The 15,627-nt window shown below is 39.2% G+C and overlaps 1 protein-coding gene across 6 annotated transcripts in view; it reads right to left on the bottom strand.

Annotated features, from left to right (window-relative positions):
* The window catches only part of Hectd1 (HECT domain E3 ubiquitin protein ligase 1), a 91,796-nt gene that overhangs the window by 46,745 nt on the left and 29,424 nt on the right, over window positions 1–15,627 (bottom strand). For all 6 annotated transcript variants that reach the window (XM_057783338.1, XM_057783341.1, XM_057783342.1 and 3 more), the window contains 9 exons: window positions 15,445–15,559; window positions 14,633–14,807; window positions 11,687–11,825; window positions 11,364–11,534; window positions 7,565–7,787; window positions 6,593–6,856; window positions 6,416–6,492; window positions 2,369–2,503; window positions 555–701 (listed from right to left, as the gene is read on the bottom strand). In XM_057783338.1, coding sequence (XP_057639321.1) covers window positions 555–701; window positions 2,369–2,503; window positions 6,416–6,492; window positions 6,593–6,856; window positions 7,565–7,787; window positions 11,364–11,534; window positions 11,687–11,825; window positions 14,633–14,807; window positions 15,445–15,559 — 1,446 coding nt within the window. The remainder of the gene's footprint in view (window positions 1–554; window positions 702–2,368; window positions 2,504–6,415; window positions 6,493–6,592; window positions 6,857–7,564; window positions 7,788–11,363; window positions 11,535–11,686; window positions 11,826–14,632; window positions 14,808–15,444; window positions 15,560–15,627) is intronic.

Below are 15,627 nucleotides of genomic sequence, written 5' to 3'. Positions count from 1 at the left end.
AGGAAAAAAAGGAAATATTAACTTTATCACCAAATAAAAATAAAAGATTTAAGCTGGATAGTGGTGGCACAGGCGATTGGGAGGTAGAGGCATCCGAGGATACAGAGAGAAACTCTGTTTCAACACCCCACCCCAAGAAAAAAAACAAACTCTGGAAATTAAAGTGAGACTCGGGAGTGATGGCACACACCTTTAATCTCAGCACTCAGGAGGCAGAGGCACATGGATCTCAGTGAGCGTGAGGCCAGCCTGGTCTACAAGAGCTAGTTCCAGGACAGCTAGGATTGTTACACAGAGAAACCCTATCTCAAAAAACAAACAAAATAAAACTGGAGAACTTAAAATCAAATAGGTTCAAATACTTCATTCAATTGGCTTTAATATAATAATGTAACTTAAAGGGAAAATAATCAGAAATATTAACATTTAACATTCACTTAGTTTTAAAATATTTCTTAAATAACAATACTTAAAGTCAATCTAGCAAAAGCATAACCACACACACCTTTTGAAACTTTATTATGTTTTTGTTTTCTAGTACTAAATAAACTTACATTATTTAAAACAGTAAGAAGAGCCTGGACTAAACCACTACTGCACATTTCGTATGGTGAAATTGTGTTCTCATCCTTCAGAAGTACAATTAGGTTTTCTAAAGCTGTCTTCATTAAATCTCGCCAAGTGTTTTCACCTTCAATACACTGAAAGAAAAAAATAATGAAGACAATGTAAAAACACAGTCCTTGCCGGGCAGTGGTGGCGCACGCCTTTAATCCCAGCACTCGGGAGGCAGAGGCAGGCGGATCTCTGTGAGTTCGAGGCCAGCCTGGTCTACAAAGGGAGTTCCAGGACAGGCTCCAAAGCTACAGAGAAACCCTGTCTCGAAAAAACCAAAAAAAAAAAAAAAAAAAACCAAAAAACACAGTCCTTAAGAAAATAACATATGCCACGAATCACCACAAAAATGGATTAAAATTACATTGCATTAAAGCTCATATTACTAAAGCAAATTATTTCTAGTGAGTTACCAATATTTGTTTGTAAAAAGCCCACTTTAAATCTTTTAGAGATTTTTTTAGAAAGTATTTTATTTATGTATGTGGTAGTGGTTAGGAAGCATGTGTGCTGGGGCCCGTGGAGGCCCAGGGCTTAAACCTCCCCAGAGCCAAAGGAAAGGTGATTGTGAGCTATCTCTGGCCGTAACATTTAGGCTTTATTAAGTCATACAGTTCCTGTTCAATGCTGCTACACCACCTCACTTCTACTGAAACCTCCCCTGATTACTGCAATACTGCAAAGCATTCACATACAATGTGAAAAGAAATAAACACAGCTTTGGGCAAGCAAACCATTTCAGGGACAGTGAAATTTATCCTCATATAATTTTCATGTAGCATCAAAGTTTCCCTCTTTTTGAGGGTTTTTTTGAGACAAGGTTTCTCTGTGTAGCCTTGACTGTCCTGGAACTACCTCTATATATCAAGCTGGACTTGAACTCATTGAGATCCACCTGCCTCTGTCTCCAGAATGTCTTTTTGAAGATTTAACAACATAAAACCTGGGGTCTGGAGAGATGGCTCAGTAGTAGCACCTATTGCTCTTAACCTGGGTTCACTTTCCAACACCTATGCGGTGGCTCACGACCACCCATAACTCCACTTCCCAGCACCTATGTGGTGGTTCATAACCATCCATAACTCAGCTCTAGTTCTACATGCAGGTTAAGACACTCATACACATAAAACAAAAATATATTCTAAAAATTTAAACATAAAAACTACTCTTGCCTCATAAAACCATATTGAATTTGATTTGTGGGCTATAATTTCCTGACTGTTACTCATTACCCAGAACGAAAAAACAATTCTGGTGAGTAGCTGGGTAAGAAAAGGAGATAACACAAGGCAAAATTCATTATTTGTCTCAAAATCAAAAGACTGAGACTAAGCATATAAACCTATAAAACCCAGTACTTGGGAGGCAGTGAAAAGAAAATTACGAGTTCAAGACTATCATGAGTCATGCAGGAACAGTTGATCTCAAAAAGAAAAAAGGTAAGTAAGGCACGGTGGTGTAGGCCAGTAATCTCAGCACTTAGGAGCCCGTGGTCAGAGGACCTCCTAAAGGTTGATGCAGCCAGGACAGCCAGGGATACACAGAAAGACCTTGCCTCAAAAATAAAGAAAGCAGGGGCCAGAGAGACCCAGGTTCATCTCCTAGTACACACATGGTAGCTTACAGCCATCTTTAGCACCAGATCAAGGGGTCTTCATGCTTTCTTCAGGTACTGTGTGCACCAAACACAAAAGACATATACATGTAGAAGAAACAAACACATAAAACAAAATCTGAAAACGGTTTAACATACATGTCTATTTGTATGAAGCTCCCAAGATGATTCTAACTGTGTTGCTATATTTCTAAGTGTTACCACTACTCCACGAGGCATGCTTTCAACAGCTTTAAAGTGGTCATCATACAAATCTCGAGCCATAGTTCGTACCTATCAAAGTAAGCAAAGGAATTATAAATTCACCATAATTATCTTTACCAACTCTTCTGCTCATTCTCTACCTACCTACCTATCATCTATATCAACTATCTACCTATCTATAATCTATCTATCTATCTATCTATCTATCTATCTATCTATCTATCTATCTATCATCTATCTACCTACCAGCCTGCCTATGTACCTATCATCCATCAATCTACCTACCTATCAGTCATCTATCTACCTACTTGCCTACCCTACATATCAATCATCTATCTACCTATCAATCAATCACCTATTTACCTACCTGCCTATTATCTATTTCTCTTGGGCACTCATTCACAAACCTTCAGGAACTAAGACTACTGAAGCTATGGGTATGTAGCTCAGCAGTCTGCCCAACATGAATACACAAAGTTCATTTTCCACCATCACCACAAAAAGATAACAAAAGAGTTCTGTCCTACATCAACTCCTACATTGTCATTATTCTCACTCACGGGTTCTAACTGCTGAAAAGATAGATCAGATTTTAAAGGTTTACTAAAGTAACTTTAAAATGTCCAAAGTACCCTTTCTTTTCAAAATAAAAGTAACTTATTCATGGTTAACCAATTAGAAATACAAATAATACCACTCCCTCACTGCAAAAGGGAAAATCAAACCACTTATGATTCTAACAACCAAAGCTTACCTTTTTCACATTCTGGGATATAACAGGCTTTTAAATATTACACACATATCATATATATTACACTTACAAATAAATTAAATTTACAAATTTTACCATGAGAAGAAAAGATCTGTCCGCTGAGTATTAATGATTTATCATTGAAGTTAAAATGAAATTACCTGAGAGAACAACCAATACTACGGCAGCCTGATAAATTTTAGTACATGACACTATTCACAAATGTTACACTGTTGGTCGGGTGGTGGTGGTGCACGCCTTTAATCCTAGCACTCGGGAAGCAGAGGCAAACAGATCTCTTGTGAGTTCATGGCCAGCCTAGGTCTACAGAGTGAGTTCCAGAACAGGCTCCAAAGCTACACAGAGAAAATCTGTCTCAAAAACAAAACAAAAACCTCAAATGCTATACTGTTGAACTTTTTTTCTTTTTCTTTTTTGAGATAGGGTTTCTCGAGACACAGTTTACTCTGTGTATCCCTGGCTGATCTGGAACTAGCTCTGTAGACCAGGTTGGCCTTGAACCCATAGAGAACCACCTTCCTCTGCCTCCTGAGTGCTAGGGTTAAAAGTGTGCACCACCACCATCTGGCAATGGTGCACAGTTTTAGAGATTATGTAAATTATTTTAATGAAACAAATGTTTATTTGTACAATTAACTAATGCAAATTTATTTTTTAATAATTTGAGTTTTTATAATTTGATTTTAATCATAACTCTAATGAAACAGAAAACAAAATATCTTCAAGTACTCCAAGTACTGAAAAGATGCTCAGAGATTAAGAGCACAAAATGCTCTTGCAGAGAACCTGACTTTGGCTCCCAGCACTGGCACTGGACAGCTCCGAGGGATCTGATGCTGTCTTCTGACCTCCATGAGAATCCACACCACACACAGGTGGAACACGCATGCACACAAATGCACACACATACCAAATATATCCCTGGGTTTTTTTTTTTCCAAGACAAATTTCTCTGTGTGGCCTTAGGTAGCTTCAGATTCACAAGAGCCGCATGCCTCTGCCTGCTGAGTAGAGATTAAGGGCGTGCACTAGCACGCCAGGCTTAAAGACCTTAGAGGAACTTAATAACAACTTTCTATTTCATTTTGGTATAAATTTCTACATTAAAATTAAGCAAGACCTATGATTACACTACCTCAAACAATATTAATAATTTAATAATAAATCTGAAGTTAGAACTAATAGTTAAAATTACCTTTGCTTATAAGAAATATATTTTGAAATATACTGTTGGTATGTGCTAAAGAACCAGCATTCTGCTAAATACATATACTTCATAGGCATGGTGATGGTATGAAATCAACCAATCACATAAACTGTCTTTTAATAGAAACACAAAAATAAGATCCCATGTGCTAATTCAAACACATCTGTAGATGATGAATGCTGTAGTCATTTCAAATCCCACTTAGTCTAACAGCTATCTTGAGTCAGATCTTCCTCCCTCCCTAGACAGAGTCTGACTACAAGTCCTGGCTGTCCTGGAACCCTCAAAGAGCTCTTCCTTCCTCTACCTCCCAAATACTGGGACTAAAAGTGTAAGACACGACTCCCTGTAAGATATTTCTTTCTGAAGTGTTTCAAATATATTCTGAATTGAAAGGAATATCTGATTTTATGCTCTTTTAAAAAACACATACAATTCCATCACTTGGAAGGCAGAGGCAGGTGGAGGCCAATCTGGTAAAGCTACAGAGAAATTCTGCCTCGAGAAACCAAAAACACATGCAGAAGCAACCAAAAATGATTCACATAGCTACAGAGAATCCCTATCTATTTATCCATTGGTGTGTGTGTGCCACCACTGCCCTGCAAAACTCAGTTATTTTTTTTTTAAGTTCCCTTCCCTATTCTCAAGCAGCTACAAATACTGGGTTTTTTTTTGTTTTTTTGTTTTTTTTTGATTTTCCAGACAGGGTTTCTCTGTAGCTTTTTGGTTCTAGACCAGGCTGGCCTCGAACTCACAGAAATCCGCCTGCCTCTGCCTCCCGAGTGCTGGGATTAAAGGCGTGCGCCACCACCGCCCGGCCAAATACTGTATTTTAAAAGTATTTTCTAGGCCAGGCATACTGGCACATGCCTTTAAATCTAGCATGTAGGAAGGCAGAAATCTTTGAGGGTTGAGATCAGTCTGGTTTACACAGTGAGTTCCAAGTCAATTACATAGTAAAACCCTATCTATAAAGAAGCAAAAACTATTCTGTATCTTGTATCTGTCACTAAAAAATGTTCAATCTGAGACTATTTTAATTTGCTTTTTAAATATGCCAAGTGCAAGAGCTGTTAACAGTTATACTGGCCTTATTTTACGTACTGATTTTTGTGGTACAAGGGGACTGAACCCAAGACTTCACATGTAGCAGGCAAGCACTTTACTGTGAGCTATCCCAAACCCCTTCTTACTGTGAGGTGGAGTCTCACGGAGTTGCACAGGTGGCATCAAATGCACTCTGAAGCCCAGGCCTGCCTTGAATCTGTCAATCTTCCTGCTTCGGCCTCCTGAGTTATAGGCCCACACCACTAGACTTTACAACTAGCCATGCTTTCAAAGAACAATACATATCTGATAAATAGAGTATGAATACTATGGGCTTTTAACACGGTAATGTGCTTGTTTCCGATGGTCTGGGCTTGTCTGTGGGTGGCGCTGAACCGGGTAGGTGAGTGCTCTACACTGCACCCGTGGACTCTTGCACTAACGTCCTGCGTTCAGCCATTATATCAAGCACTAAAACTATCTGAATCCAGAACCACCATCACAAAGTATTAAATCAGAATTAGGAAGGAAAATGATCATCTTTTAGTTTATCACTTAGCGTAGGTGTGCATGCGTGTAGCGTGGAGCTCATGTGTAGGAGACAACACTTGGGACTTGAGACTTTCCTTCCAGCGTCTGAGTTTCCCAGGTCAAATCAAGGCTATTAGGTTTGGCAGCTAACACTCTTACCCACTGAGCCATCTCCCTGGCCTAAAAAATTAAAAAATATTTGAACACTGAAGTTTCATTCTTTTTCCCCATTCCAATTTCCATTGGTCTTAATGTTGGTACATATATGCAAATATTGTGCAAATAATTAACGAGGGGAAAAGGCGTAACTAAAAATGTTCTCTTTGGGAATCTTAAATTACATGTTTAATCTTCCCAGTGCTATCAGCTGCTCCTCAAGTTTCCACTGAGCATAAAGGGGGGAAACACACTGTACAGATACCTTTTGCTTTGTTTTTTCCAGCTTGGATTTTAATTTTCTGCCTCTTTTGCCAGTCCAGCCAGTCACAAACTCTGAACCTGGAGGGAAGGCAGACGATGTCAGAGAACATGGGACGCACTGCACGACACTCCACACCTGCACGCACTCTCACTGCAAGGCTCGCACGAGCACACTTACCCAGAGACGTTTCTGCAGTGAATGAATGTTTAGTTCCTCTGTTAGATTCAAACACAAAACCAGGCAAATCTTCTTTTAGTATTGTAGCTTGCTGACCATCAGAGTTATGAATAGCAATTTCTCCTTCTTTCAAACACGTCACTGACCAGTTCCCTACGCTGAGTTTGGTGGGCCCTGGTGCTGACAGTACAGGCTGACTTGAAGTAGACGGCTTCACTTGGCCTCGGGCTCTCTGTAACTTCTCTAAGAATTCACTTCTGCTTTCTGTAAAGACAAAAGACTTGTTTATTAAAAAATCTACCCTTTCAAACAGACCAGATTATTGAAATGTAATTTTTATAAAGAACTAATAGAGTTTTATTCTTCAGAGTCCTCTGACTGGTCTGACCTATATAGGCTCAGGCTTGAAGCAACTCTACAGACGTTTTTATTTTTAACTACAAATGAGGCTTCTGAGAAAAGATACAATGAGCCATCTAGACACCTATGCAATTTACTATTTCTTAACAAAAGAAAGCTTTACCTAAGACCAACTAGATTAAAAGTAGCTACAATGTTGTTCCTTGGCACAAAAGAAAAAAAGGTTATTTGTGAGTTGGGTGCAGGGTGGCACACACCTTTAATATCAGCACTCTGAAGGCAGAGCCAAGTAGGGATCTCTGAGTTCAAGGCTAGCCTGGTCCACAGAGTGAATTCCAGGACAGTTGTCAGGTATTTTCATCGTACATTCTTTTTACTTTGAAGCAGGGCCTTTAGATAGCCCAGGCTATCCTCTAACTCACTATGTAACTGAGGATGGTGTAGAACACCTAGTCACCTTGCCTCCAATTCCCAATGCTGGGATTACAGACATAAAGTGCCATTCCCAGATATAGTACAGTAATTTTCTCTATTAAAAAGAAATCCCTGACACAGGGACAAGCCTATGAATTAAACTGTAAACCAAATCCTTTAGCTGGAACAAAGTCTTACCTGAACTATCCGATCCACCTTCAGGACTGCCGCTTGAATACATGGTGGCAAGTTTTCCATCCAGGATAAATCTGAACCATCCATTACTGCCATTAGATAGCTCCAAAGCTGCAGCATCACTCCAAATGTATAAGCAGTCCCTTCCCCTGATTATTGACCAGTCTCTCCAGTGGTATGGTTTACCTTGCTGCAATTCTTTAGCATCTTCCTGCGGTTCATCTTCCTAAATGTATGGAATGAGCCAATAAAATGTGGGAAATAATTTCATTTCAAATATCCACAAATACTTAAAAAACATGAATATGAACCCGATTTATAATTAAAACATATTTACTTGCATGTAGTTCAATATATATTGTAAAAAACTAATCATCGATTAAATAAATATTAAATGTCTTAAAATAATAACCATGTAAATTATACTATATCCAGGTATGGTGGTAAAAGTCAATGGATTGGAGATTTATATTAACACTCTGGGGCCTGGGTAAACTCACTACACCTCTAGCCTGCCGACTTGAAGAAGCTTAGATGAAGTAATGATACATAAACTGTGATATAACAATCATCACACAAGTTTTTTTAAATAAAATTCTTGGATAAAGAAAATGCGATATGCACATACTCGCTGGCATGTTACTTAGCTATTAAAAGAACTCTAAGTGACCTCGCTCCTGGGGAGTTAAAGAGAAGGATAAAGAGTGGCCTCTAAAGGAGAGGACAGGGTATGTCAAGTGCTCTAAGTGACCTCGCTCCGGGGGAGTTAAAGAGAAGGGTAAAGAGCGGCCTCTAAAGGAGAGGAGAAGGGGACTGGGAACACTATCAAGTTGAGCAATAAGTACCACAATACAGGAAGTTGTTCTTCTTCGGCACAGAAGGGTCAAAAGATGAGCCTAAAGGGTCACAGGATACACAAATGCCCAGTGTTTGAGGTAAAAATGCTAATCACCCCAATTTGATCATCTCACACTGCAAATACTAATCATTTTTATCATGCTATATCTAACAACATATAATTCTGTGCCAGTAAAAAATGAAAATAAATGAAAGTGAATTTTAAGTCCCAGTTCTTAGTCAGGTAAATAAAACATATTATTCTGACAATGGGTCTCATGTAACGACAACTGGCCTCAACTCTAGGCATCTAAGGGTGACCATAAATTTCTGGTTAAGAAAATTTTTTAAGAACTGAAATAAAACAAACTTGTAACTACTTTTTAGTATAGCCTAGGAGTCATAAATTTTTATTGACATTTGAAAATCAAGAACAGGCTGCTGAAATGGCTCAGCAGGCAAAGGTTCTTGTTGCTATGCCTGACAACCTGCAGCCTACACGGTGGTGGAAGAGAACCAACTTCTGAAAGTTGTCCTGACTTCCAGACATTAGTCTCCGCATTCAAATGAGCACACCAAACACATAAATAAATTAATGCTAAGAAAATAAAAACTGGGATTACTGTCAGATATGTGACACACTTGGGAGCAGAAGCAGGAAGGTACATAAGGACAGCTTACATTATAGACGAAGTTCAAAGCCAGCCTGAACTACATTCTGAGATGAAGGCACCAGGAGCTGAGGGTCAGTGAGGAGGTGCAGTGGGTAAAGGCACTTGTTGCCAAGTCTGACACCCTGGGTTCAATTGCTGAACCCACATGGTAGAAGGACTCCCTCTCTTGTTCCCTCAAAGAAGAAAAAGGCAACAAAACTGTAAAGTTATCAAGGACCTGGGAAATAAATGGAATATGTGCTATTTCAAAAAGTACTCCATGTTGTGGAATAACTTTTTGTACTCTGTGAAGAAGTGTAATTCTGACTGGTTCAACAAAAAGGTGAAGGGTCAATAGCTGGGCATGATTTCCAGACACAGAGGACGCTGAGAAGAAGAAGAAGGGCAGACTCGAGGAGTCGGGAAGCAGGGTGGACAATACATAGAAGAGTTAAAGGAGCCTAGAGGCAGCACACAGGTAAACAGAGATGGGTTACTTAAGTTATAAGACCTAGCTGAAAACAAGCCTAAGCTATTGACTAAGCTTTCATAGTTAATAATATGTCTCCCTGTGGTGATTTGGGAGCTGACTGGCAGGACAGAGAAAGACCCTACAACTGAAAACCAAGCACCCTTCTCCACCTCTACCAACTGCCAGCAACATATTCCTAACATTTAGTGGAAAGTTACTGTATGAATAACAACATTATCTGTTAATGGCGGGATATGGATTATTTTCTTCTTGGGTTTTTTGAGCTTGTTGTTGTTGGGTTTTCCCCAAGGCAGAGTTTTTCTGTGTAGCTTTCGAGCCTGTCCTAGAACTCACTATGTAGACCAGGCTGGCTTCAAACCTACAGAGATTCTTCTGCCACTGCCTCTGGGAGTGCAAGGATTAAAGGTGCACTGTCTGGCTGGATTACAGTTGACAGAGAATCTACAGTTTCTTAATTCTAGATGGTGGTCATAAAAAGTACCATGGTCAAGCTGGGTAGTGGTGGCCCAGGCCTTTAATCCCAGCACTTGGGAGGCAGAGGAAAGCGATCTCTTGTGATTTCGAAGCCAGCCTGGTCTACAAGAGCTGGCTCCAGGACAGACATCAAAGCTACAGAGAAAGCCTATCTTGGAAAAACCCAACAACAAAAAATACCACGTTCAATCCCTGGGATATCTTTCTTTCCTTCCTTCCTTTGGGGTGGGGGTGCTGTGAACTGAACCCAGCCAGGGTCTTAGACAAGTTAAGCCCACATCCTGTACTCTGGCCCCATCTACAGTTTTTTCCATTCAAGGAGCTGGTCAAAACACCCCTACCATCTTTTTAAAATCCGTAAGTGTGCTGAACTCCATTCAAAAATGGGGGAAGACGAGAGATACCGAAAACAATGTTGGGCTGGAGAGATGGCTCAGTGGTTAAGAGCATTGCCTGCTCTTCCAAAGGTCCTGAGTTCAATTCCCAGCAACCACATGGTGGCTCACAACCATCTGTAATGAGATCTGGTGCCCTCTTCTGGCCTGCAGGCATATACACAGACAGAATATTGTACTCATAATAAATAAATAAATATTAAAAAAAAAAAAGAAAAGAAAACAATGTTATTAAGGACAGAATTTGAACATTGTCTTTCTTTTAAACATTAGTTGTGTAAAGGATTTGCTTTTCAACAATTGCTGGGGACCCAATTCCATACCTCATACATTCTAGGCAAGTGCTATACTCAGCCCATACTCAACAATGGAAGAGAATATGCTGGGTATTTTGGTAGAGTAGGTATAAATAGAATGCTGTATGATGTTTAGTCTTGAATATTTTCTGTTTCGTTTTGTCTTCTTGAGACAGGGTTTCTGTGTAGCCTCGGCTGTCCTGGCATTCTCTGTAAACCAGGTTTGCCTCTGTCTCCCAAGTGCTCGGATTAAAGGCATGCAGATTCTAATATTTTTTAAATGTACATATGTAGTCTGGCTGTGGGGGCTTCAGGAATTGGTAGGTAGAGTTCAGATTCACCATCAACTACACAGAGAATTAGAGAATTGGAGGCTATGTGAGATCCTGTCTCCAAAAAAATTTATACACACATAAGTATCCATGAAAATGATAAAGCAAATGTGGCAAAATGTTAACAACTAAAGAATTCTGATGTTCTTTAACCACACTGGGAACCTTGTCCTACATTTAAATTTTAACAAAAACTTTATAAAGGGAAATTGACCAAAATGATACATTATTATTTTTATATTGCAATTATAAAAACCATCCTAAGTTAAACATAATTTCCCTAAACGAACCCTGTTCTCATATCACAATGAGGACCACTCACTTTTTCTGGTTTCGATTCCTCTTCGTTCTCATCATCAGAAGAAGGGCCTGCCAAAGCTGATACTTTGCTAATTACACCGAGCCTGGCCAGCTGATCTAAAAAGATATCACCACCTTTATCTACCAAATCCCTTATGATCTGCAAAGCTAGCAAGTGGCCGTCATCGTCATCCTGGGGAGGAAAAGAGGAGCACGTGAGAGCACGCCGCCAAGGAGAACACGCAATCCACCCCGCCTCCTGGTGGACACTACTGTGGGCTGAACGAGGGAATGCTGACTGCTACTGCCAAGTCTCCAAAGGAATTACAGCAATGAGAAACGAACCTCTTGATCAAGCACAGTTGCAGTGATTTCCACTAGTGTTGTGGGCAAATTGTGACCAACATCAGAATCACAGACTTCTTTTAGCAGTGCTTCAGAGCAAAAATGAATCATTTTTCGAATTAGAGCAAGACTGGCTTTCCTTAAGAAGGGAAGAAAGAATTTATGAAACCAAAAAAGCTCAAATTAGATAAATATTCAGTCATGCATTAGTAAAAGCTTAAGTGTCCAACAATTTTATAAGCACTAATGAAAAGCATACACTTAAGAATACCAAAAACTTAAGACTATGCTATTACAACAGTTTATGTTTACTGCTTAGGTAATATATTATGCTAATTAAAACTAATCATCCCTAATAATCTTGTTAAATACTATTCTATATTACATTTAATCGGCTTGGCTGCTGGCACAGCATGTTAACCTTAGAAAAAGGAGGTAAAAAGCCTGAAAATACTTTTTTTCTCTCTGTCTCTGTCTCCCCCCCGACACACACACACACACACACACACACACACACACACTGACCCATTATGAGGCAGGAATTACTTCACATAATTTAAAACATTACAACTCTTTTAAACCATACACAAACCACATGAAGTAGGTTTATCATCTCAGTTTTACAAAGAAAGTCTAGAACACATAAATAATAATTCGCTTATCTCTATTGGCATACTATATTTTTATAAATATATATAAATATTTTATATTTACAAACATCCCATTTAACAATATTTTATAAGTTAAGATCATTTAAAAGTATTTTTCTATTACATTAAAAGTAGCATCTTGGAGCTGGAGAGATGGCTCAGAGGTTAAGGCCCCAGGTTCAATTCCCAGTACCCACACAGCCACTAACAACTATCTGTAACTCTAAGATCTGACAATCTCACACAGACAAACATATAGGCAAAACACCAATGCACACAAAATAAAAATATATTTTAAAAAATAGCATCATTTTGGGGAAAACATTTTTTTAAATACAGAGAGATTTCTTCATCTAAGCACTTAAAACACTTCTTCTATGGAGCTGAGCGGTGAGGGCACACACCTTTAATCCCAACACAATGGAGGCAGAGGCAGGCGGATCCCTGTGAGTTCAAGGCCAGTCTGGTCTACAAGAGTTAGTTCCAGGACAAGCTCCAAAGCTACAGAGAAACCCTGTCTCAAAAGAAAAATAAATAAAACCCAAACAAACAAAACCACTTCTATGGACTGAGTGTGTGTGAGGACGGCCTCCACATTTGCAAACTGATTTTAAAGGCTAGGAAGCCAGGTGCGATGGTTCACTCCTACAGTTGTAGCACGCAGAAGTCCAAGGACTGCAAATCGGAGATTAGCCTGGGGCAGCACTAAGGTATGAAGCTTCAGTGCAGAGAAGGACACTGTCATTTTAGTGAAGAGGTGGTCTAGAGAAAGGGAAGACTACTTTGCCAGCTATACATGACAGGGTTAGTATCTAGAACATACAAAACAAGAAAGTCTAAACATGAAGACAAAACTCAATTAAAAATTTGGTCATGGACTTGTCTAGATGGTTCTAAAAGCATCAAAAACCAAATGCCCATGTGGACATGTTAAAGGGGTAGCATCTATTCAGTGCTGAATGAAGTGCTAACTATGTACAGCACGGCAGTTCCTCAGGAGCTAGAAACAGATCCATCAGACGAGCTAGCTGTACCATACCTGTGAAAAAACAAAGGACTTATATACTACTCTAGAGATATCATGCTCATCCATGTTTACAGCTGTTCTAAACTGTACACATGTCCATCAAACTAGTGAGTGGATAATGAAAATGAGGGACACAAACAATAGAATATTGTTCAGTTGCTCCACCCCCAGTGAAATTCACAGGTAAATGCATGGAACTCTCAACAATCATCATGAGTGAGATAATCCTGAACCAAAAAGACACATGACGTGTGCTCATCTGTGGGCACAAGCTTGAAGACTATTAACTTTCACACATTGTCTCTTAAACTAGAAGCCAAGAGTGGAGGTGAAAAATCTTTACCCCAGCCCTGGAGGGAAGATGTACGTGGTGGGAGAGTTGTGTGTTTGTGTGTGTGTGTGACACTACTTTAACTGTATAAAGAGGTGTGTGGGTGTGTATATGTGTGTGAGTACTTTCACTGTTTAAAGAGGTGTGTTTGTGTGTGTGTGACTATTTTAACTGTATAAAGAGGTGTAGGTGTGTGTGTGTGTGTGTGTGGTGGGTGACTATCTGTGTAATGATGTGCTGCATTTGCTTAGGTTGCAGAATACTACTTTAACTATGTAAAGGTGTGTTGTGTTTGTTTACTCATGTAAAGATGTGCTGCTGTTCACCTTGCCTGTTTAAGGCACCTGATTGTCTAATAAAAAGCTGAATGGCCAAAGGTTAGGTAGGCATAGATGGATAGGGGGGGCTGGCAGGTATAGAGAATAAGAACAAATAAGAACAAGAGAATGAGAGGAGATAATAATGGAAAAAGAGAAGAAGACACCCAGGGCCAGCCAGGCAGTAACCAACCAGTCAACTAAACAAGGAGTAGACGTACAAAAGCAAAGAAAGGGTAAAGCCCCTAGGTAAAACACAGATGAACAGAAACAGCTTAATTTAAGTATAAGAGCTAACAAGAAACAACATAAACTAAGGCTGATCATTCATAACTAATATTAAGTCAGGGTTGGTGGCCCAAAAGAAAGCCAGCTAAAGAGGTAGACAGATCTCTGAGAGTTCAGGGACACAGCCTGGTCTACATACTGAGTTCTAGATTAGTTAGGGTTATATAATGAGACCATATTTCAAAATATAAAATAAAATAAACCAGAAAAGATGATACTCATACTTCCAACCTAATTTATATTACTATATTTTTTTTAAGACAAATGCCAGATCCTTCTCAAAAACGATATAATCATTGCATCAGATAATTTAAGCATAGTATGAATAGCTACCTTATTGAAGGCAGCATAGTCTGCTGGAACGTCTGTGCAAACACAGGTAATAACCTCTTCAAGTATATTGGTGCCATTTCTGGGTCTCCTCTGGGCTCATTACATTCTTCTTCATCTTTACTTGTGTCTTTCTTTTTCTTGTCATCTCCTTTATTGACTGGACACATCCAATCACCTACAAAACATTATTTTTTAAAATGAGTTTTGAAATACAATGTCTTTCAAGGAAAAAAATGTTAATACATACTCATTTCAAACTAAAATTACCTAGGGAACAATGTTCAGTTCTCAGCACTGCAAACAAAAGAGCCCTACCTACTCTGAAAATTTCAAAATAATCAAATCATTCTAGTTCCACAGCTTCTAATTATTCTTTACATGACAATCCCAAATCTTTTAAATTTAGATTTTTTTTCCATTCTGAACTTATACAACTAGTCTGAAGAACATAGAAAAGGGCCCAGGGGAACGACTTTGTTTAAGAGCATGTATCGCTCTTTCAGGACCTGAGCCCAGTCCCTAGGATTCATGTCAGGCAGCTCACAACCAGCTATAACGTCAACTCCAGGGGATCTCATTTCTGGCTTCCACAGGCTCTGCATTCACATGCACAGACACATAAACATTCACATAATTAAAAATTAATAATAAGATTTTTTTAAGGGCGCAGAATAAAATGTTGAAGGTTTATCCACTGTTTGCACGCGCGCGCACACACACACAATGCAGAGTTATTTGGCTTTCTAAGAATGGTTTATTTCTATACTGTTAGTACGTCTGTGGAGGGGAAGCTGAACACACACACAGCTCACCTGGAGACTGCAGGATAGCTACTACTTCACTGTGGCCTCGCTCTCGAGCTTTATCCAATGGTGTTTTCCCATCTTCATCTCTTAGATCCGGATTTGCACCATGCCGTAAAAGAGTCTTATGAAGAAAAGTGTTTAATTTAAATTCAACAGCATTTCTTATATCATTCAGCTCTATAGTTGAAA

Source organism: Chionomys nivalis, chromosome 10, assembly GCF_950005125.1.
Source record: "Chionomys nivalis chromosome 10, mChiNiv1.1, whole genome shotgun sequence".
Taxonomy (NCBI): Eukaryota; Metazoa; Chordata; class Mammalia; order Rodentia; family Cricetidae; genus Chionomys; species Chionomys nivalis.
This window is presented reverse-complemented; position numbering and strand designations above follow the sequence as displayed.